We start from the raw sequence: 25,218 nt of genomic DNA, 5'->3' as shown, positions 1-25,218 counted from the left end.
ACATTTTGGAGAAAGCGGCCAATAAGAAAAAGGGATTCCCGAAGCCACCCTTCTCTTCTTTCAGGCAGTCCTTTCGAGAGAAAAGATATAGCTGGAAAAGAACATCCACGCAACAAAGTAGTTGGGACCATGGATCGAAAAAGACCAAGGAGTTCCTGTTCAGTACCTCTTCCCGAAGTCGTCGGAGGTCCTCCAAATGACTATCTTCCCCAGATGGGATGAAGGCTCTTCCTCTTTCTTCCAGCCTGGGAGAAAATATCATCCAGTCCTTGGATTCTCAATCTGGTGGGGGCAGGGTTGAGACTGGAGTTCGGGAGGGATCCCCCAGACCGGTTCATCATTACGGCCCAGTGAGCGTCCGTTTGAGAGTAGAAAACACTGGAGCTAGAGGTACTGTGCCTCTTGAGGAAGAACGTCCTGAAGGATGTACCAGCAGGAGAAGGGTTCTACTTTCCCCTGTTTTTTAATAAAACGTATATATGTCTTGACTCACATGATGGCTCAGCAACATTTTTTCATGACGTATATACTCCTGACTCAAATGATCACTCAACAGTTTTTAAAAAAATATATAATTTTATTCATTTTAATAATTTTTATACATCTTTTATCTATTTTTAAATAATAAAGAAGGCTTTTAATAAAAGTTGTTATCTATTGCTATGTAGTGGTTCATTCCTCCTTTTTTTTTTAAACTATATCCATCGGATACTTTGGACCAGGAGCATGTTCATCGTATGGGTAACTTGTCAGTCAAATTCCTTTTAGGAAGTAAGTTCTGTTCCTATCGTGTTTGGGATTTTTTTCTTTTTCCTTTTTCTCTTTGTTCATTTTTCTATGTAAGAAAAAAAAAGAAATACTAATGCAATGATTCTCAGTATATTATTTGTGTTAAACTTTGAGTATATTATATGAACTTTGACATTTGTCTGTATGTCAGGTGATCACCTTGGCGCCGAAATTTTAATTTCTCTGTTATTTAAAGCTTCAACGTACCCTGTACCTGCATGTATGTGGCATTTGCTGAAGAAGTCATTGCACTTCGAAACGCGTTAAATAAACCACACTCTAGTATGTGAATAATTTTGGACCCTCAAGTTTTCGGTGGTGCAGATCAAATCCTATTCATCTCACCAGGTTAGTTACCACAGACGCCAGTCCCAGAGTGTGGGGAGCACATCTGGATGAACATCTAGTTTAGGGGACATGGATAGCGGTAGAAAGGGAAGCCTCCACAAATATGTGGATGCTTCGGACAGTAGAGAATGCTTTGCAAAGTCTCTTACCGTACCTGCGAGGCCATCATGTGAAGGTATTGGTATGGACAACCAGGTCACTGTGGCTTACCTGAATCATCAGGGGGCACGCGATCCAGGGCCCTAATGCATGTAACCAGACGAGATTTCGGCCTGGCAGATTATTTGAGTCGCAGGCCACTTCTTCAGAACGAATGGACCTTCAAAACAACAGTATTCAAATGGTTGATGGACATGTGGGGGAAACCAGAGATCGACCTTTTTACCACTCGAGAGAACAGCAAAGTGAAAAAATTTGGTTCCCTAAATACGAAAGAAAATCCCCAGGCGGTGGATGCCTTCCGAATCAAATGGGGGTTTTCCCAGGCCTACGCCTTTCCCCCAATCTGTCTGATACCAGCAGTCCTCAGGAAGATCAGGCAAGATGGGGAGAGGGTAATACATAATGCCCCCTTTTGGCCCAAGAGTCCCTGGTTCTTTTGGCTGAGGAGCATGTCAGTCACGGAACCGTGGGTCCTTCCAGAGATTTCAGACCTTCTAGCTCAAGGGCCGGTATTTCATTCTAGGGTGACTGGGCTGCAATTAGCCTGGAACTTGAGAGGTCAGTGCTAGAAGGTAAGGTATTCTCTGCCAACTTGATCTCTACTTTACATGCCATTAAAAAGCCGGTCGCTACAAAAATTTAAGGTAGAACATGGAAAAAGTTCTTGACAGCCACGGGGTGTTTTCCAGAAGGAAAGGTACCCCTTTAAGAGAACCTGGAGTTCTTTCAGAAAGGGCACAACAGGGCTTGACACTGAGTACCTTGAAAGTTCAGGTGTCAGCATTAGGGGCCCTTTATAATTATAACCTAGTGGGTAATCGGTGGGTGATAAGATTTATTAAGGTCTGCGCTAGATCCAGACCAGTCCCGATGACCAGGGTCCCTCCATGGGACTTGAACTTGGTATTAAATGCTTTAACTGAACCCCCCTTTGAACCTTTAGCTGAAGGATCCATGAAACTGGTTACATTAAAACCATACTCCCCCCTAGTAGCTCTTACATCAGCGAGGAGAATCAGTGATATGCAAGCCCTTTCAGCAAATACTCCCTTTACTGTGGTGATGGATGATAGGCAAGATCAGGTTTTAAGACTACCCTATCGGCCTAAAGTAGTGTCTAGGTTCCATAGGTCGCAGGAGATATCTCTACCTTCCTTCTCTCCTCACCCAAAGAGTGATAAGGAAAGGAAATTCCACACCTTAGATGTCAGGATATGCCTCCTTCACTATTTGAGGGCAATATAATCTTGGAGGAAGGATAGGGCTCTGTTTATCTCCTTCCAGCGATCTAGGAAGGGGACGGGAGCCTCAAAGGATACCCTATCCAGGTGGGTAAGGGAAGCAATCGGTTTGGCCTATGTGAGTGCGTGAAGACCGGTCTCGGACGTTCTGATGGCCCACTCTGCAAGAGCGTTGGCAACATCTTGGGCTGAAAAAGCAGATGTATCCATTGAACAAATCTGTAAGGCAACTATATGGTCATCACCTTCTATAGTCACTATAGACTGGATCTTTCTGCCTCTTCTGATCTCACATTTGGGAAAAGGGTTCTACAAGCTGTGGTCACTCCCTGATAGAGTAACTCTCTGTAATTGTCTCATTGCTGCTGTCATGGGTGATAGGAAACACGTATATTACTTATCGGTAATGTGTTTTTACGAAACCCATGACAGCACTCTTTAAAAAAAAAAAAAAAAATTATATATATACAGTATATATAATTAGCTATGAACTCGTTCTACGCCCGGGTGGTGAGTATTTTTATTGGTATATGGTCTCCCATCCTGGTATGTGCTGCCCCCCTCCTATCCTGGTATGCATGGCACCCCTCATCCATATCCTGGTATTCATGGTTACCTCACCCCCTATCCTTATATGCATGGTCCTCTGTTATGATTGAGTCACCGTAGGAGGCAAAAATAGAAATGCTAGCTAAGTCCAGAAAACCAGAGAAGTTGGCAGCTATCGGATTGCAGACCTCTGAACCTATCAACACAACTAGTAGTAGCCGTGGGGGGCTCCTACGATGCCCTAGGCCCCTCGATCACAGCCGGAGGACTACATAGCCTAAAGACAGAAAGGGAAATCTAAACTGCCCCAGAGCAGACCCCAAAGCAAAAGGCAGCCCCCCACATATAATGATGGTGAAGCAAGAAGAAAGAACAAAACACAGACAGAAAGACTGAGCAAAGTGGGGCCCAAGCTAGCTTAGATAGGAAAGGACAGGAAGGCTGCTGTCTGCAATCCGTGAAAAAACCCTATGAAAATAAGAGCCAACAAACTGACAGTAAAAAAGGCCCTGAAGACGCTAGGCTTCAAAAAAGGCTATGTCAGTATTCAGGAATATTCTGAAGACAGAGCAACAGGCAAAAGGAGATTCAGCTCACCCCAGCAGGGAATGGCAGAATCCAGAAAAGCAAGGAAAACAAAACACTAATGCAAAAAGGCAAAGCAGAAATCTTAGCTTTAGATGAGCAGTAATCAGACTGGTTTCCTAGAAGTCCACAGAGAAATCACCCGCAGGCCAGAAGGGCGTAGGCAGCCTTATATCCAGTCACTAACTCCACTCAGCCAGTCACAATCATCAGCCCCAGGTGTTTGACAATCAGGCTCACTACCTTTCTTCACCAGAAGAGGGAGTTCCTCGGGCCTCAGTAGTGAAGGGGAAAATGAACTCACAACAGTACCTCCCCCTTGAGGAGGGGTCACCGAACCCTCAACCATGCCACCAGGGCGATCAGGGTGAGCCCGATGAAAGGCACGCACCAATCTTTTGGCATGAATATCAGAGGCAGAGACCCAGGAATTATCCTCCTGACCATAACCCTTCCACTTAACCAAATACTGGAGTCTCCGTCTAGCCAGACGGGAATCCAGTACTTTCTCTACCTCATTCCATGTTACCTTCAACCAATACAGGGTCTGGAGGTGCAACCCCCTGAACAGGTTCAACAAATCTCTTCAACAAAGATTTATGTAACACATTATGAATTTTAAATGTGACAGGAAGAGCCAAACGAAAAGAGACCGGATTAATAATTTCCAAAATCTTGTAAGGTCCAATAAATCTAGGCTTAAACTTAGGAGAAGCCACCTTCATAGCAATATTTTTTGATGATAACCACACCATATCACCAACCTTAAACTGGGGACCAATGGTCCTATGTCGGTTGGAAAACCGCTGGGCCTTTTCCTGGGAGAGAGAACTTATCCACCACTTGGTCCCAGATCTGGTACATTCTCTCCACCACAGTGTCAACACCTGGGCAGGCAGAGGGCTTCACCTGCCCTGAAGAAAATCGAGGATGAAACCCAAAGTTACAAAAAAAAGGTGACATCAAAGTGGCAGAACTAGCTCTATTATTTAAAGCAAATTCGGCCAAGGGCAAAAATGAAACCCAATCATCCTGATCAGCAGAAATAAAACATCTCAAATATGACTCCAAGGTCTGGTTTGTTCTCTCTGTCTGCCCATTGGTCTGAGGGTGAAAAGCAGAGGAGAAGGACAACTGAATTCCCAGCTTGGAACAGAAAGTTCTCCAAAATCTAGACACAAACTGGACTCCTCTGTCAGATACAATGTTCTCAGGAATCCCGCGCAAGCGAACCACCTGTTGTAAAAACAGGGGCACCAATTCAGAGGAAGACGGCAACTTAGGGAGTGGTACAAGATGAACCATCTTAGAGAACCTATCACAAATCACCCAAATAACAGTCATCCTTTGAGAGACAGGCATATCAGAGATGAAATCCATTGAAATATGGGTCCATGGCCTCTTGGGGACAGGCAAAGGCATCAACAACCCACTAGAGCGAGAACACGATTTAGACCGGGAGCACGTCCCACAGGACTGCACAAAATTCCTGACATCACGAGACAAGGAGGGCCACCAAAAAGACCGACTCACCAGATCTCTAGTACCAAAAATACCTGGATGACCAGCCAAAGCAGAGCAATGAACTTCAAACATCACTCTCTTCTTCCACTGGTCAGGAACATACAACTTTCCACTGGGACAACGCTCAGGTTTGTCCTCCTGGAACTCTTCCAGAGCACGTCTCAAATCGGGCGAGATGGCAGAAAGAACTACCCCTTCGCCTAAGATGGTAGCAGGCTTGGTCACCACAGGAGAATCAGCAAAGAAGCTCCTAGAGAGGGCGTCAGCCTTGACATTCTTAGTTCCAGGAAGAAAAGAAACCACAAAATCAAAACGTGTAAAAAACAAGGCCCACCTAGCCTATCTAGGGTTCAAGCGCTTAGCCGACTCTAGGTAAATCAAATTCTTGTGGTCAGTGAGGACCACGACTTGATGCTTGGCTCCCTCCAACCAATGTCTCCACTCCTCAAATGCCCATTTCATGGCTAACAGTTCCCGATTCCCTACATCATAGATACATTCAGATGGAGAGAACTTTCGGGAAAAGAAAGCACAGGGATTCATTTTAGATGTTACAGGATCCTTTTGGGACAAAACAGCTCCTGCACCAATCTCAGAAGCATCCACCTCTACCTGGAACGGAAGTGAGACATCAGGTTGCCGCAAAACCGGGGCGGAGGTGAATCTTCGCTTCAGCTCCTGAAAGGAAGAAACAGCCTCCGGAGACCAATTTAACACATCAGCACCCTTCTTAGTCAGATCAGTCAATGGCTTGGCAATACTAGAAAATTTTGCTATAAATTTCCGATAAAAATTAGCAAAACCCAAAAACTTCTGGAGAGCCTTCAAAGAAGTGGGCTGAACCCAATCGTAAATGGCCTGTACCTTGGCCGGGTCCATTTCAATAGTTGACGGGGACAAAATAAATCCCAAAAAAAGAAATCCTCTGTACCCCAAAAAGGCATTTAGATCCTTTGACATACAGGGAATTCTCCCTCAAGATCCGGAACACAGTCCGAATATGTTCCACATGAGAATCCCAATCCTTGGAGAAGATCAAAATATCATCCAGATAGATAATCAAAAATTTATCGACAAAATCTCGGAAAATATCGTTCATGAAGCACTGGAAGACAGAAGGGGCATTAGTGAGCCCAAAAGGCATCACCAGGTACTCAAAATGTCCCTCCGGAGTATTAAACGCCGTCTTCCATTCATCCCCATGCTTAATGCGAATAAGATTATACGCCCCCCTGAGGTCAAGCTTGGTAAACCAGCAAGCACCTTTAACTCTGGAGAATAGATCAGAAATCAGGGGTAACGGATACTGATATTTAACAGTAATTTTGTTGAGAGCACGATAATCAATCCAAATAGAAATAGAAAGAAATAGCCAGCTCACCAGAGATCAAGCGCAGAAACTCGGAGCTCCGTGCGGACCAACGTCATAGACCATAGAAGGAAAGTTCTGCTCCAGCTGCTATTAAAATCTTCTTTAATGAAAAACCATTAAAACATACAATGGTGAAGACTCTCCATATAACCTCACCACAACAGAGATGACAGGCTACGCGTTTCGACCAGACGGTCTTTGTCAAAGCCATGTTTGAAATTTGCCTTAGATTAGACATATATATGTAGCTTAACGAATAAAACATCATATAAAAATCACATGATCACATGAGCCAATCCAATTGGACACATGTAATTAAATACAAAAGCGACATAGAAAAAAAAAAAAAAAGGGGGAAATTCAACAATAGTGCAACAATAGATCATGTCTTTTATTGAGATCGTTTGGATGTCTAGTATTTAAATGGTATATCCAAAATGCTTCCCGAGTAAGGAGACATCGCCTGATGTCTCCCCCACGGGATGACAGGTTTACTTTTTCTATTCCCTGAACTTTAAGGTGAGATGTATTGCGGGCGTGGCAATCAATAAAATGTTTGGAAACTGCTGAGACATTCCGTATAAAATTATTTGTATTGCTAATATCATTTAAATGTTCCCTTATTCTTATTTTTAGCTGCCTCGAGGTGCAACCAACATAGGATAAATCACATTGTTCACAATTAATTTTATACACTATGTTGCTAGAATTGCAATTGATATAATTTTTTATTTTAAAACATGAAGTATGATCATTATTCGTGAATTCCTGAGAAATTTGGGCATATTTGCATATTTTACAAATGTTAGCACCACATTTGTAAAAGCCCTTCACCGTTAACCAGTTTTCTTTAGGCTTGTGATGTGTTAGTGAAAACATGCTGGGGGATAGTATACTCCCTAAAGACGGTGCTTTTCTTGACACCACATTAATTCCTGAAGATAAAATTTTAACCAATTCATTATCCTGGTGCAGAATGGGTAGAAACTTGTGAACAATATTTTTTATAGATGTGAATTGCGGGCTATACTGGAAACATATATAGGGTTTTTTTCCCATAGTTATTGCCTTTTTTTCCCTTCTGTACTTGATGCCAGCAAGTCATTTCGATCTTTGGTTTGCACTATTTTTTGTGCTCTAGTTAGGGTCCATTTTGGATAATTGCGATTTGTCAATTTATTGGTAACATGTGCAAATTCCTCTTGCAAGGATTCCTCTGAGCTGCAATTACGTTTAACTCTGGTGTATTCACCAACAGGGACTGACCTGATTGTATGTTTTGAATGACTGCTCCTTGCATGTAGCACCGTGTTCCCACTGTATGGTTTATGGTGCGTTTTGGTATGAATGACCGCACCATCTGTGCCACTCAAACACAAATCCAGAAATGCAATATTGTTAGAACTGTAGTTATGCGTGAATTTGATATTATAGTTATTAGAATTAATATATTTTATGAAATCTGGTATGGCAGAAATATCTCCACCCCAAATGATGAGGGTATCATCGATATATCTACCATACCAGATTAATTGCTTTGAAAAAGGGTTGGCAGTGGAATATATATATATTCCATTTCCCAGAATGACATTACAAGATTTGCAAGGGAGGGTGAGAATTTAGCTCCCATTGCAACTCCTCTAAGTTGCAAAAAAAATTCTCCATTGAACGTGAAGAAATTATGTGACATAAGAAATGCAACTACTTATAGAATGTAATTTTGCAGCTCAGATGAAAAATTGCTGTATTTGACAAAATGGAATTGTAATGCTCGTATGGCTATATCATGGAAAATGCACGTGTATAATGAAATAACATCACAAGTTAGCCAACTATATTTGGATGACCAAGTTTTTTTGGAGAATGCCCCCAAAACCTGTTTGGAGTCCCTGATGTATCCCGGGGTGCGCTGCACTAAAGGTTGTAACAGCGAATCTACCCACTGACATAAATGCTCATTATTTGAGCCAATGCCCGATACTATTGGGCGCAAAGGTGGAATACCCTCAGATTTATGGATTTTGGGGACCCCATGTATTATTGGCAAAATGGGATTTTTTACCTCCAAGTATTCTGCTTGACTAGCTGTTAAAATCCCCAAACTGGAACCTTCCTTTATTAGAGCACTACTTATTTCCTTAAATCTTATTGACGGGTTATGCGGTAGTTTTTTATAGATGGTACTGTCTGATAATAATTCCATCATTTTTTGATAATAATCAGTGGCATTCAATACCACTACCACTCCTCCCTTGTCTGACATTTTAATGACTAAATCAGCATTATTTTTCAAATCCTGCAGGATTTTGTGCTGATAATTTGAAAATTTTTTTTTGTTGTTTGATTTATCTTTGGATTTCATTTGATCATATAAATGGAGCAAATCCCTCTCTACCATATCCTGAAATTGTTCCATGCAACTAGATCTCGTTTGCACTGGGTAAAAATACGGATTTTTTGTCTCAAAAGCATGTGTCTGTTCACATTGATCATCGCTGGAAAGGGAATGTTCATCTAGATCCTGCAGAGTAACCAGTGCTAACTGTTCCTCAAAATTCATGTCCACAAACTCATTGTTAGCATCTGAGGGGTGACTAGATAGAGGGACACAATCTGAATTATCAATGTCAAAAAAATGTTTTTTAACTGTCAAATTGCGAATAAATTTACGTCCATAATGGTGGAAAACAGATCAAAATCTCGATCAGGGACAAAATTGAGACCCAATGATAATATTTGGGTTTGTTCTTTGGTTAGAATAATTGAAGATAAATTGAGGACATTATTGCAGCTTTTTATTGGTGCCAATATTTTTTTCTCCGAGTTGTAATTCCTTGTGTTCCTCCGGTGTTTTCTGCCTCCACGCCTCTGACGTTTTTTGAATAATGAAGATTACGTCTGGACGCACCTGGAGTGATCTCATTAGATGAAACATCAGATATGCTTGAAAAATTGTCAGAAGAATCCAACTCTGATGAAGTGAAGGAAACATGAGATCTTGGAATTCTGGTGGAGTTTCTGCGCTTATTGTGAACATGGCTTTGCTTCAAGATAGATTTTGGGGTTCTATTTAGACCCTTCCATTTTCCCCATTCATACACCGTCTGGTCGAAACGCGTAGCCTGTCATCTCTGTTGTGGTGAGGTTATATGGAGAGTCTTCACCATTGTATGTTTTAATGGTTTTTCATTAAAGAAGATTTTAATAGCAGCTGGAGCAGAACTTTCCTTCCACGATAATCAATACAAGTTCTTAATGATCCATTCTTTTTGGCTACAAAAAAAAAACCCGGCACCTAAGGGTGACGAGGATGGTCTAATATGACCCTTCTCCAACGCCTCCTTAATATAGGATCGCATAGCCTCGTGCTCGGGTACAGATAAATTGAAGAGCCGACCCTTGGGAAATTTACACCCCGGGCTCAGTTCAATTGCACAGTCATAACTCCTATGAGGAAGCAGAGATGCAGACTCATTCTCACTAAATACATCATAAAAGTCAGCCAAATAATCAGTCAGGAACATCATGCGACTGAGGAGAGGTGGAAAACACCGGAGCCTCACTAAAGGCACACCGACAACCCCAACTCACCACAGACAGATTTCCAATCCAAAACTGGATTATGAATTTGTAACCAGGGAAACCCCAGAACAATAGTATCATGCAGATTATGTAACACCAAAAACCTGCAATTTTCTTGATGGTCTGGGGCGACCCGCATTACCACCTGGGTCCAAAACTGAGGTTTATTTTTAGCCAAAGGAGTAGCATCAATCCCCCTCAAAGGGATAGGCGTCCGCAGAGGTGTCATCGGAAATCCACAACGTTTAGCAAAATCCAAGTCCATTAGGTTTAGAGCTGCTCCCGAATCCACAAAAGCCTTGGCGGAAAATGTGGACAGGGAGCAGATCAGAGTAATAGCCAGAAGAAACTTAGGTTGAACACCACCAACAGAAAACGTGTGTGCAAGGCGTTTCTCGCGTTTAGGACAGACAGAAATAAAATGCGAGGCATCTCCACAGAAAAAACACAACTTATTACACCTTCTGAACTCCTGACGCTGCTCTCTGGAAAAAACTCTATCACATTGCATAGGTTCAGACATCTGTTCAACAGGTGGCAACACCTCTCGTGCAGCTCTGCGTTCGCGCAAACGCCGATCAACCTGAATGGCTAAAGACATAGAATCGTCAAGACCAGAGGGAACAGGAAATCCCACCATAGTATCTTTTACGGCTTCTGACAACCCCTTCCGAAAGAGAGCAGCCAAGGCATTATCATTCCAGGTAGTAAGTACTGCCCACTTTCGGAATTTTTGACAGTACAATTCTGCAGAATCACGACCCTGGTTCAATGCCAGCAGGGTCTTTTCAGCCTGATCAATAGCATTAGGTTCGTCATACAACAACCCCAAGGCCTGAAAAAATGTGTTCACATTAGTCAGAATAGGATCATCTGGTTTCAAAGAAAACGCCCAATCCTGGGGATCGCCACGCAGCAAAGAGATGACAATTTTAACCTGCTGCGCGGAGCTCCCTGACGAGTGTTAGGGTTCTAAGTGGGAACCCGAGAGTGGACCCTCTGGGTCGTGGCTCCAGAGCCCCCGAGGGCGAGCGGACCAGGTGATGACCACCCCCTATACAGGGAGTGTTAGGGGCAGGCCCAAGGGGGGTGAGACCACGACAGCCGGAACCAAAGGGACGACCCAGGGAGTGTACAGAGGGAAAGGCCAAAGGATGCTGACTAGAGTAGACCCGGAGCAGGAGGGAACAGACTGAGGGAACCAGGACCGATCAGGAGGGAGCCGGAGCAGAGGTGCTGGAATGGAAGAAGGAAGGAAGGAAGATTAGGAGGGACTGGCCTAGGGGTACAGACAGGGCCCTAGCTAAGGGGCTAACGAAGACAGCAGCAGGGGAGGACCAGGCAAGGGACAGGCACGGAAACAGGAAGGAAGACAGCAGAGGGAACTGAGCGGAGATCCCAGACGGGGCTACGGAGCGGTGAGCAGAGCGCAGACTAGGAGAGCGGAGGGACCTGAGAGTCGGGGGCGACGCTGCGCAGGAACGCTAAGCGCCACAGAGCAAGACAAACAGGCGTCTTACCACTCAAGACGCCAGACAGAAATACCCGGTGGGCGCCGCCATGTTGGGGCGGAGCCACCGGGTCACGTGCTCCCAGGAAGCCCCGCGGTCAGAAACGAGCGAGTGCACATGTGCGTGCCTCTGACGCGCCGTGACCCTGCAAAGCCAGACAGGGCACGGCGCGAGGATGAAGGAGGGGTGCACCGGGAGGAGGAGGACCCCAGGTGAGCGTCGGGGCGCGTAATAGTACCCCCTCTCTTACTCCCCTCCTTCTTCAGGCGGGATAGAAACCTCATGATATGAGGAGCATTGATGTTTTCCCGGGGCTCCCATGATCTTTCCTCAGGACCGAATCCCTCCCAATCTACCAGAAAGAAGGTTCTACCCCGGACAGTCCTCTTTGCCAGGATGTCCCTGACATCAAAGAAGTCCCCAGCGGAGCTAGGTTGCGGAGCGTGGGACGAGGCTGGCTGAAAGCGATTAAACACTGCGGGTTTGAGAAGCGAGACATGGAAAGTGTTGGGAATTCGCAGGGAGGCAGGCAGTTTTAGTTTATAGGTTACATCATTGATGCGACTCAAAACCTCAAAGGGACCGACATAACGTGGACCCAACTTATAAGAGGGGATTTTAAGTCGGATGAAGCGTGAGGACAGCCAGACCTTATCGCCTGGATGATAAGGAGGGGTGTCCAGGCGCCTCTTGTCGGCGTATCTTTTCATTCGATCGCTAGCTCTCTCAAGGGCCCTTTTAGTCTCCTCCCAAATTTTAGAGAATTCTGAGGACAAGGAGTCCGCCGCCGGCACGCCCGAGGTGGGGGACACGGGAAGGGGAATGCCCGGATGCTGCCCAAAAACTACAAAAAAGGGAGATTTGGAAGAGGACTCGTTGGGGTGATTGTTGTGAGCAAATTCCGCCCAGGGAAGCAGCGAGACCCAGTTAGTTTGGTGTGCATTAGAAAAATGTCGAAGATAAGTGGTTAACACTTGATTGATTCACTCCACTTGGCCGTTGGATTGAGGATGATAGGCGGAGGAGAAATCCAGGACTACCCCCATTGAGCTAGCGAGGGCTCTCCAGAAACGAGAGGTGAATTGAACACCACGGTCAGACACGATGTGCTGGGGAAAACCATGAAGTCGGAAAACATGATGCACGAAGATCTTCGCCAACTCGGGCGCAGAAGGCAGACCAGGTAGCGGGATGAAATGAGCCATTTTGGAAAAACGATCCACCACCACCAAAATGACAGAGCAGCCGGAAGATGGAGGTAGATCCGTGAAGAAATCCATGGCGATGTGGCTCCAGGGAACTGATGGAACCGGCAAAGGATGTAAGAGACCAGAGGGTAGCTGTCGTGGAACTTTATTTCGGGCGCAGGAGGAGCAAGAAGCGGTGAATTCCAGGACGTCCTGGCGGAGTGAGGGCCACCAATAATGGCGGGAGATGAGGGATAGAGTCTTCTTGGCTCCGACATGCCCAGCGACCTTAGAGGAGTGTCCCCAGTGCAGAACCCTTACTCTGTCATGGTCCAATACCAAGGTCTTGCCTGGTGGTGGGTTGACCAAACTTAGAGGAGCTAGGGTGACGATCTTTGCTGGATCGATGATGTGAGCGGGGCTCTCCTCTTCATCGGTCGGGAGAAGTGATCTTGATAGGGCATCTGCTCTGATGTTCTTATTACCCGGACGAAAGTGGAGCTCGAAATCAAAGCGTCCAAAAAACAAGGACCATCGGGCTTGCCGAGGATTGAGCCTTTGGGCAGACTGAACATAGGCCAAATTCTTGTGGTCGGTAAATATCGTAAAGGGATGGACAGCTCCTTCGAGAAGGTAACGCCATTCCTCTAAAGCCAGTTTAATTGCCAGTAGTTCCTTGTCCCCAATAGAGTAATTGCGTTCGGGGGGAGAAAAGGCTTAAGAGAAAAAACCACAGGTGACTGTCCGGCCAGAGGAGGTTCTTTGCAGGAGAACCGCCCCCGCTCCCACGGAGGATGCGTCGACCTCGAGAATAAAGGGTCTCTCGGCATCTGGACGGTGGAGAACGGGCGCTGTAGAGAATTCTTTCTTCAGAGTTTGAAAGGCGTCTTCTGCCTCGGGAGGCCAGAGGCGGGGATTGGCTCCTTTGCGTACGAGAGCAGAGATAGGCTTGGTTATGGTGGAAAAATGAGGAATGAATTGCCTATAATAGTTAGCAAAGCCGAGAAAGCGTTGAATGGCTTTGAGACCAAGGGGACGGGGCCAGGCCAGGACCGTGGACACTTTCTCGGGATCCATCCTCAGACCAGACCTCGAAACGATATACCCAAGGAACGGCAGGGACGGTTGTTCGAAGACGCATTTCTCCAACTTGGCAAATAGGTGGTTCTCCCTTAGACGCTGCAACACTTGCCGTACATCTCGTCGATGGGTGGAGAGATCTGGAGAGAAGACAAGAATGTCGTCAAGATAAACCACGACACAGGAGTAAAGGAGATCCCGAAAAATATCGTTAACGAGCTCCTGGAATACCGCTGGTGCGTTACAGAGGCCAAACGGCATCACCAGGTATTCATAGTGACCGTCACGGGTGTTGAACGCGGTCTTCCACTCATCCCCAGCACAAATTCGGACCAAGTTATAGGCTCCTCGAAGATCAAGTTTGGTAAATATTTGTGCCCCTCTAAGGCGATCAAAGAGTTCGGGGATGAGGGGTAACGGGTACTTGTTCTTAATCGTGATGCTGTTCAGACCTCTGTAGTCAATGCACGGGCGGAGCGACCCGTCCTTCTTGACAAAAAAGAAGCCTGCGCCCGCAGGAGAGGAAGACTTCCGTATGAAACCCTTGGCTAAGTTCTCTTGAACGTATTCCGACATGGCTTGCGTCTCTGCCGGCGAGAGCGGATAAATCCTACCCCGCGGAGGGATGGCTCCAGGGACGAGCTCGATGGGGCAATCATAGGGTCGGTGAGGAGGAAGGTTCTCGGCCTCCCTCTTGTCAAAAACATCCGAAAAAGAGCTGTAAGCAATGGGCAACCCGGAGGGTAAGGAGGGGGAAGAGGAACCACCCACGGGACGCACCGGCAGCAGACACCTAGACCCACAGGACTCCCCCCAGCGCAGGATATTACCCTTATGCCAGTCTAAGGTAGGGCCGTGGGCTCGTAACCAGGGAAGGCCTAGAAGGATAGGGTGAGAGATGCCCGCTAGGACATAAAAGGCAATCCTCTCTTTGTGTAAGGCCCCTACCTGGAGTTCTACCTCATGGGTGACCAGGGTAATGGTCTCTTGAAGAGGTTTACCGTCCACGGAAGCAAGGATCCGTGGAGTTTCTAAGGTCTTGACCGGGACCGAAAATTTAAGGACCTCTTTGAGCCTAATAAAATTTCCCGCTGCGCCGGAATCCACATAGGCTGCCAGAGAAAAACGTTTTCCACCAACGTGCAACAAGACAGACAGAGTGAGGGGTGGAGAGGTATCACACACACCTAGGGAGGCCTCTCTTACCTGACCTAGGCGGAGGAGTTTTCCGGGCGTTCCAGGCAGGTACGGACCAGATGGGAGTCACTACCACAGTAGAAGCAGAGACCGTGAGTGCGTCTTTCCTCCCGGCGTTGTCCAGATACCTTAAGCCGGTCTACTTGCATGGGTTCTGGCATGGAAGCAGAAGCGGATATTCCGGGCCGGAGACAGGGTAGACCGCGGATGGCTGGGGAAGCACGGGGAAGTCTCCTTTCGCGAGCACGTTCCCGGAACCGAAGGTCGATACGTGTGGCCAGCGAAATGAGATCTTCTAAGGCGGTGGGAGTATCACGCCCAGCTAACTCATCCTTAATTCGACCCGCGAGGCCTCGCCAAAAGGCCCCTACCAAGGCCTCGTTATTCCATCCCAAATCAGAAGATAAGGTTCGGAATCGGATGGCATACTGACCCACGGTTTGGGACCCTTGGTGGAGGTTAAATAAAGATTCCGTAGTAGAGGCCAGGCGACCCGGCTCGTCGAACACTCGACGAAACGTCTCGAAGAAGGTACTTAGCTGGGAGACTACAGGATCATCACGTTCCAAGAGGGGGTTAACCCACGCTAAAGCGTCTCCCTCAAGATGGGAGACAATAAAAGCCACCTTGGCCCGCTCAGTGGGATATTGCAGAGGCAGGAGTTCGAAATGGAGGCGGCACTGATTCAGGAAACCTCGGCACAGCTTGGGATCCCCGTTATAGCGGGGCGGCTTAGCTAAACGGGGTGGCGGGTGAGGTGCCAGGGCTGGGACGGGGGCTGCAGCGGCCGACTGCAAGGAGAGTAGGCGGTCATCTATGGAGGCCATATAACTGAGGATATGGGTCTGGGTATCTCTTTGCTGTGCCAGTTCCTGCTGCAGTCCAGCCAATTGGGAGGCATTCCCAGGGTCAGAGGACTGGAGCACGGAAAGACGAGAATCCATGGATTTCATGAAAGCCATGATACGAGTTTGATTCTCCCGCAAAAACAGCAACTCCTTTTGAGCCGCAGCGGCTCCAGCGGGGTCCATGGCCTGTTTGTTCTGTTAGGGTTCTAAGTGGGAACCCGAGAGTGGACCCTCTGGGTCGTGGCTCCAGAGCCCCCGAGGGCGAGCGGACCAGGTGATGACCACCCCCTATACAGGGAGTGTTAGGGGCAGGCCCAAGGGGGTGAGACCACGACAGCTGGAACCAAAGGGACGACCCAGGGAGTGTACAGAGGGAAAGGCCAAAGGATGCTGACTAGAGTAGACCCGGAGCAGGAGGGAACAGACTGAGGGAACCAGGACCGATCAGGAGGGAGCCGGAGCAGAGGTGCTGGAATGGAAGAAGGAAGGAAGGAAGATTAGGAGGGACTGGCCTAGGGGTACAGACAGGGCCCTAGCTAAGGGGCTAACGAAGACAGCAGCCGGGGAGGACCAGGCAAGGGACAGGCACGGAAACAGGAAGGAAGACAGCAGAGGGAACTGAGCGGAGTTCCCAGACGGGGCTACGGAGCGGTGAGCAGAGCGCAGACTAGGAGAGCGGAGGGACCTGAGAGTCGGGGGCGACGCTGCGCAGGAACGCTAAGCGCCACAGAGCAAGACAAACAGGCGTCTTACCACTCAAGACGCCAGACAGAAATACCCGGTGGGCGCCGCCATGTTGGGGCGGAGCCACCGGGTCACGTGCTCCCAGGAAGCCCCGCGGTCAGAAACGAGCGAGTGCGCATGTGCGTGCCTCTGACGCGCCGTGACCCTGCAAAGCCAGACAGGGCACGGCGCGAGGATGAAGGAGGGGTGCACCGGGAGGAGGAGGACCCCAGGTGAGCGTCGGGGCGCGTAATAACGAGTTAGGCTTCAAGGCAAAAAATAATTTACAATTATTTTTGAAATTCAAAAATTTAGACCGATCCCCAAAAAATACATCAGGTGTAGGAATCTTTGGTTCAGCAGCATGTGAATGAGCAAGGTAGGCGGAAATTCCCCGCACTTCCGCAGTGAGCTGCTCCACACGATCAGACAATTGCTTTATCTCCATTGAGAGAGAAAAAGAATTCCCCCTACGGCCTCAGAGATATAGAGGAAAAAATATACACACTTTTTTTTTTTTTTTTATACAATTCTTTCCTGCAATTGAGAACCCTAGAATCTGCGGTACGGCGGGTGATTCTGTTATGATTGAGTCACCGTAGGAGGCAAAAATAGAAATGCTAGCTAAGTCCAGAAAACCAGAGAAGTTGGCAGCTATCGGATTGCAGACCCCTGAACCTATCAACACAACTAGTAGTAGCCGTGGGGGGCTCCTACGATGCCCTAGGCCCCTCGATCACAGCCGGAGGACTACATAGCCTAAAGACAGAAAGGGAAATCTAAACTGCCCCAGAGCAGACCCCAAAGCAAAAGGCAGCCCCCCCACATATAATGACGGTGAAGCAAGAAGAAAGAACAAAACACAGACAGAAAGATAGACTGAGCAAAGTGGGGCCCAAGCTAACTAGATAGGAAAGGACAGGAAGGCTGCTGTCTGCAATCCATGAAAAAACCCTATGAAAATAAGAGCCAACAAACTGACAGTAAAAAAGGCCCTGAAGACGCTAGGCTTCAAAAAAGGCTATGTCAGTATTCAGGAATATTCTGAAGACAGAGCAACAGGCCAAAGGAGATTCAGCTCACCCCAGCAGGGAATGGCAGAATCCAGAAAAGCAAGGAAAACAAAACACTAATGCAAAAAGGCAAAGCAGAAATCTTAGCTTTAGATGAGCAGGAATCAGACTGTGGACTTCTAGGAAACCAGAGAAATCACCCGCAGGCCAGAAGGGCGTCGGCAGCCTTATATCCAGTCACTAACTCCACTCAGCCAGTCACAATCATCAGCCCCAGGTGTTTGACAATCAGGCTCACTACCTTTCTTCACCAGAAGAGGGAGTTCCTCGGGCCTCAGTAGTGAAGGGGAAAATGAACTCACAACAGTCCTCTCACCCCCCTATCCTGGTATGCATGGTCCCCTCACCCCCCTATCCTGGTTTGCATGTCCTCTCACCCCCCTATCCTGGTATGCATGGTCCCCTCACCCCCCTATCCTGGTTTGCATGGTCCTCTCACCCCCTATACTGGTATGCATGGCCCTCTCACCCCCCTATCCTGGTATGTATGGTCCCCTCACCCCCTATCCTGGTATGCATGGTCCTCTCACCCCCCTATCCTGGTATGCATGGTCCCCTCACCCCCCTATCCTGATATATATGGTCCCCCTCCCCCCATCCTTATATGCATGGTCCCTTCACCCCCCCTATCCTGGTATGTATGTCCCCTCACCCACCTATCCTGATATGCATGGTCCCCCTCACCCCCCTATCCTGGTATGTATGGTTGCCTCAACCCCCTAGTCCTGGTATGCATGGTTCCCTCAACCCCCTAGTCCTAGTATGCGTGGTTCCCTCAACCCCCTAGTCCTGGTATGCATGGTCCCCTCAACCCCCTATCCTGGTATACGTTTTCCTCCTCATCCCCCCTACCCCCCTATCCTGGTATGCATGGTCTCCTCACCCCCCTATCCTGGTATGCATGGTCCCCCTCACCCCCCTATCCTGGTATGCATGGTCCTCTCACCCCCCTATCCTGGTATGCATGGTCCTCTCACCCCCCTATCCTGGTATGCATGGTCTCCTCACCCCCCTATCCTGGTATGCATGGTCCCCCTCACCCCCCTATCCTGGTATGCATGGTCCCCCTCACCCCCTATACTGGTATGCATGGTCCCCCTCACCCCCTATCCTGGTATGCATGGTCCTCTCACCCCCCTATCCTGGTATGTATGGTCCCCTCACCCCCTATCCTGGTATGCATGGTCCTCTCACCCCCCTATCCTGGTATGCATGGTCCCCTCACCCCCCTATCCTGATATACATGGTCCCCTCACCCCCCTATCCTGGTATGCATGGTCCCCCTCCCCTCATCCTTATATGCATGGTCCCCCTCCCCCCATCCTTATATGCATGGTCCCTTCACCCCCCTATCCTGGTATGTATGTCCCCTCACCCCCCTATCCTGGTATGCATGGTCCCCCTCACCCCCCTATCCTGGTATGCATGGCCCCCTCACCCCCCTATCCTGGTATGCATGGTCCCCCTCACCCCCCTATCCTAGTATGCATGGTCCCCCTCACCCCCCTATCCTGGCATGCATGGTCCTCTCACCCCCCTATCCTGGTATGCATGGCCCTCTCACCTCCCATCCTGGTATGCATGGTCCCCTCACCCCCCTATCCTGGTATGCATGGTCCCCTCACCCCCCTATCCTGGTATGCATGGTCCCCTCACCCCCCTATCCTGGTATGCATGGTCCCCTCACCCCCCTATCCTGGTATGCATGGTCCTCTCACCTCCCATCCTGGTATGCATGGTCCCCTCACCCCCCTATCCTGGTATGCATGGTCCCCTCACCCCCCTATCCTGGTATGCATGGTCCCCTCACCCCCCTATCCTGGTATGCATGGTCCCCTCACCCCCCTATCCCGGTATGCATGGTCCCCTCACCCCCCTATCCTGGTATGCATGGTCCCCCTCACCCCCCTATCCTGGTATGCATGGTCCCCTCACCCCCCTATCCTGGTATGCATGGTCCTCTCACCCCCCTATCCTGGTATGCATGGTCCCCTCACCCCCCTATCCCGGTATGCATGGCCCCCTCACCCCCCTATCCCGGTATGCATGGTCCCCTCACCCCCCTATCCCGGTATGCATGGTCCCCTCACCCCCCTATCCCGGTATGCATGGTCCCCTCACTCCCCTATCCCGGTATGCATGGCCCCCTCACCCCCCTATCCCGGTATGCATGGTCCCCTCACTCCCCTATCCCGGTATGCATGGCCCCCTCACTCCCCTATCCCGGTATGCATGGTCCCCTCACCCCCCTATCCCGGTATGCATGGTCCCCTCACTCCCCTATCCCGGTATGCATGGCCCCCTCACCCCCCTATCCCGGTATGCATGGCCCCCTCACCCCCCTATCCTGGAATGCATGGCCCTCTCACCCCCCTATCCCGGTATGCATGGTCCCCTCACCCCCCTATCCCGGTATGCATGGCCCTCTCACCCCCCTATCCCGGTATGCATGGTCCCCCTCACCCCCCTATCCCGGTATGCATGGTCCCCTCACCCCCCTATCCCGGTATGCATGGTCCCCTCACCCCCCTATCCCGGTATGCATGGCCCCCTCACCCCCCTATCCCGGTATGCATGGCCCCCTCAATCCTGGAATGCATGGCCCTCTCACCCCCCTATCCTGGTATGCATGGCCCTCTCACCCCCCTATCCTGGAATGCATGGTCCTCTCACCCCCCTATCCTGGTATGCATGGTCTCCTCACCCCCCTATCCTGGTATGCATGGTCCCCTCACCCCCCTATCCTGGTATGCATGGTCCCCTCACCCCCCTATCCTGGTATGCATGGTCCCCTCACCCCCCTATCCTGGTATGCATGGTCCCCTCACCCCCCTATCCTGGTATGCATGGTCCTCTCACCCCCCTATCCTGGTATGCATGGTCCCCTCACCCCCCTATCCTGGTATGCATGGTCCTCTCACCCCCCTATCCTGGTATGCATGGTCCCCTCACCCCCCTATCCTGGTATGCATGGTCCCCTCACCCCCCTATCCTGGTATGCATGGTCCCCTCACCCCCCTATCCTGGTATGCATGGTCCCCTCACCCCCCTATCCTGGTATGCATGGTCCCCTCACCCCCCTATCCTGGTATGCATGGTCCTCTCACCCCCCTATCCTGGTATGCATGGTCCCCTCACCCCCCTATCCTGGTATGCATGGTCCCCTCACCCCCCTATCCTGGTATGCATGATCCCCCTCACCCCCCAATCCTGGTATGCATGGTCCTCTCACCCCCCTATCCTGGTATGCATGGTCCCCCTCACCCCCCTATCCTGGTATGCATGGTCCCCTCACCCCCCTATCCTGGTATGCATGGTCCCCCTCACCCCCCTATCCTGGTATGCATGGTCCTCTCACCCCCCTATCCTGGTATGCATGGTCCTCTCACCCCCTTATCCTGGTATGCATGGTCCCCTCACCCCCCAATCCTGGTATGCATGGTCCCCCTCACCCCCCTATCCTGGTATGCATGGTCCCCTCACCCCCCAATCCTGGTATGCATGGTCCCCTCACCCCCCTATCCTGGTATGCATGGTCCCCTCACCCCCCAATCCTGGTATGCATGGTCCTCTCACCCCCCTATCCTGGTATGCATGGTCCTCTCACCCCCCTATCTTGGTATGCATGGTCCCCCTCACCCCCCTATCCTGGTATGCATGGTCCTCTCACCCCCTTATCCTGGTATGCATGGTCCCCTCACCCCCCAATCCTGGTATGCATGGTCCTCTCACCCCCCTTTCCTGGTATGCATGGTCCCCCTCACCCCCCTATCCTGGTATGCATGGTCCTCTCACCCCCCTATCCTGGTATGCATGGTCCTCTCACCCCCCTATCCTGGTATGCATGGTCCTCTCACCCCCCTATCCTGGTATGCATGGTCCTCTCACCCCCCTATCCTGGTATGCATGGCCCTCTCACCCCCCTATCCTGGTATGCATGGTCCTCTCACCCCCTTATCCTGGTATGCATGGTCCCCTCACCCCCCAATCCTGGTATGCATGGTCCTCTCACCCCCCTTTCCTGGTATGCATGGTCCCCCTCACCCCCCTATCCTGGTATGCATGGTCCTCTCACCCCCCTTTCCTGGTATGCATGGTCCCCTCACCCCCCTATCCTGGTATGCATGGTCCTCTCACCCCCCTTTCCTGGTATGCATGGTCCCCCTCACCCCCCTATCCTGGTATGCATGGTCCCCTCACCCCCCTATCCTGGTATGCATGGTCCTCTCACCCCCCTATCCTGGTATGCATGGTCCCCTCACCCCCCAATCCTGGTATGCATGGTCCTCTCACCCCCCTTTCCTGGTATGCATGGTCCCCCTCACCCCCCTATCCTGGTATGCATGGTCCCCTCACCCCCCTATCCTGGTATGCATGGTCCCCTCACCCCCCTATCCTGGTATGCATGGTCCTCTCACCCCCCTATCCTGGTATGCATGGTCCTCTCACCCCCTTATCCTGGTATGCATGGCCCTCTCACCCCCCTATCCTGGTATGCATGGTCCTCTCACCCCCCTTTCCTGGTATGCATGGTCCCCCTCACCCCCCTATCCTGGTATGCATGGTCCCCTCACCCCCCTATCCTGGTATGCATGGTCCCCTCACCCCCCTATCCTGGTATGCATGGTCCTCTCACCCCCCTATCCTGGTATGCATGGTCCTCTCACCCCCCTATCCTGGTATGCATGGTCCTCTCACCCCCCTATCCTGGTATACATGGTCCCCCTCACCCCCCTATCCTGGTATGCATGGTCCTCTCACCCCCCTATCCTGGTATGCATGGTCCCCTCACCCCCCAATCCTGGTATGCATGGTCCCCCTCACCCCCCTATCCTGGTATGCATGGTCCTCTCACCCCCCTATCCTGGTATGCATGGTCCCCCTCACCCCCCTATCCTGGTATGCATGGTCCTCTCACCCCCCTATCCTGGTATGCATGGTCCTCTCACCCCCCTTTCCTGGTATGCATGGTCCCCCTCACCCCCCTATCCTGGTATGCATGGTCCTCTCACCCCCCTATCCTGGTATGCATGGTCCTCTCACCCCCCTTTCCTGGTATGCATGGTCCTCTCACCCCCCTATCCTGGTATGCATGGTCCTCTCACCCCCCTTTCCTGGTATGCATGGTCCCCCTCACCCCCCTATCCTGGTATGCATGGTCCTCTCACCCCCCTATCCTGGTATGCATGGTCCTCTCACCCCCCTTTCCTGGTATGCATGGTCCTCTCACCCCCCTATCCTGGTATGCATGGTCCTCTCACCCCCCTTTCCTGGTATGCATGGTCCTCTCACCCCCCTATCCTGGTATGCATGGTCCCCCTCACCCCCCTATCCTGGTATGCATGGTCCTCTCACCCCCCTATCCTGGTATGCATGGTCCTCTCACCCCCCTTTCCTGGTATGCATGGTCCTCTCACCCCCCTATCCTGGTATGCATGGTCCCCCTCACCCCCCTATCCTGGTATGCATGGTCCCCCTCACCCCCCTATCCTGGTATGCATGGTCCCCTCACCCCCCTATCCTGGTATGCATGGTCCTCTCACCCCCCTATCCTGGTATGCATGGTCCCCCTCACCCCCCTATCCTGGTATGCATGGTCCCCCTCACCCCCCTATCCTGGTATGCATGGTCCCCTCACCCCCCTATCCTGGTATGCATGGTCCTCTCACCCCCCTATCCTGGTATGCATGGTCCTCTCACCCCCCTATCCTGGTATGCATGGTCCTCTCACCCCCCTTTCCTGGTATGCATGGTCCTCTCACCCCCCTATCCTGGTATGCATGGTCCTCTCACCCCCCTTTCCTGGTATGCATGGTCCCCCTCACCCCCCTTTCCTGGTATGCATGGTCCCCCTCACCCCCCTATCCTGGTATGCATGGTCCCCCTCACCCCCCTATCCTGGTATGCATGGTCCCCCTCACCCCCCTATCCTGGTATGCATGGTCCTCTCACCCCCCTATCCTGGTATGCATGGTCCCCCTCACCCCCCTATCCTGGTATGCATGGTCCTCTCACCCCCCTATCCTGGTATACATGGTCCCCTCACCCCCCTATCCTGGTATGCATGGTCCTCTCACCCCCCTATCCTGGTATGCATGGTCCTCTCACCCCCCTATCCTGGTATGCATGGTCCTCTCACCCCCCTATCCTGGTATGCATGGTCCTCTCACCCCCCTATCCTGGTATGCATGGTCCTCTCACCCCCCTATCCTGGTATGCATGGTCCTCTCACCCCCCTATCCTGGTATGCATGGTCCCCTCACCCCCCTATCCTGGTATGCATGGTCCTCTCACCCCCCTATCCTGGTATGCATGGTCCTCTCACCCCCCTATCCTGGTATGCATGGTCCTCTCACCCCCCTATCCTGGTATACATGGTCCTCTCACCCCCCTATCCTGGTATGCATGGTCCCCCTCACCCCCCTATCCTGGTATGCATGGTCCCCTCACCCCCCTATCCTGGTATGCATGGTCCTCTCACCCCCCTATCCTGGTATGCATGGTCCTCTCACCCCCCTATCCTGGTATGCATGGTCCTCTCACCCCCCTATCCTGGTATGCATGGTCCCCTCACCCCCCTATCCTGGTATGCATGGTCCTCTCACCCCCCTATCCTGGTATGCATGGTCCTCTCACCCCCCTATCCTGGTATGCATGGTCCTCTCACCCCCCTATCCTGGTATGCATGGTCCCCTCACCCCCCTATCCTGGTATGCATGGTCCTCTCACCCCCCTATCCTGGTATGCATGGTCCTCTCACCCCCCTATCCTGGTATGCATGGTCCTCTCACCCCCCTATCCTGGTATGCATGGTCCCCCTCACCCCCCTATCCTGGTATGCATGGTCCCCTCACCCCCCTATCCTGGTATGCATGGTCCTCTCACCCCCCTATCCTGGTATGCATGGTCCTCTCACCCCCCTATCCTGGTATGCATGGTCCCCTCACCCCCCTATCCTGGTATGCATGGTCCTCTCACCCCCCTATCCTGGTATGCATGGTCCCCCTCACCCCCCTATCCTGGTATGCATGGTCCTCTCACCCCCCTATCCTGGTATGCATGGTCCCCTCACCCCCCTATCCTGGTATGCATGGTCCTCTCACCCCCCTATCCTGGTATGCATGGTCCTCTCACCCCCCTATCCTGGTATGCATGGTCCTCTCACCCCCCTATCCTGGTATGCATGGTCCTCTCACCCCCCTATCCTGGTATACATGGTCCCCTCACCCCCCTATCCTGGTATGCATGGTCCTCTCACCCCCCTATCCTGGTATGCATGGTCCTCTCACCCCCCTATCCTGGTATACATGGTCCTCTCACCCCCCTATCCTGGTATGCATGGTCCCCCTCACCCCCCTATCCTGGTATGCATGGTCCCCTCACCCCCCTATCCTGGTATGCATGGTCCTCTCACCCCCCTATCCTGGTATGCATGGTCCCCTCACCC

General features: G+C 50.7%; 1 protein-coding gene across 1 annotated transcript in view; it reads left to right on the top strand.

Moving 5' to 3' along the window:
- The window catches only part of LOC141051429 (uncharacterized), a 233,229-nt gene that overhangs the window by 95,803 nt on the left and 112,208 nt on the right, over positions 1-25,218 (top strand). Inside the window, 1 exon segment of the mRNA XM_073548361.1 lies at positions 245-350. Within this exon segment, the coding sequence (XP_073404462.1) occupies positions 245-350 (106 nt within the window).

Source organism: Dendrobates tinctorius, unplaced genomic scaffold (assembly GCF_039654945.1).
Source record: "Dendrobates tinctorius isolate UK_male_01 unplaced genomic scaffold, ASM3965494v1 ptg000157l, whole genome shotgun sequence".
In the NCBI taxonomy this organism is placed as follows: Eukaryota; Metazoa; Chordata; class Amphibia; order Anura; family Dendrobatidae; genus Dendrobates; species Dendrobates tinctorius.
The sequence above is the reverse complement of the archived record's forward strand: the minus strand, read 5'-3'. Positions and strand labels throughout refer to the sequence as shown.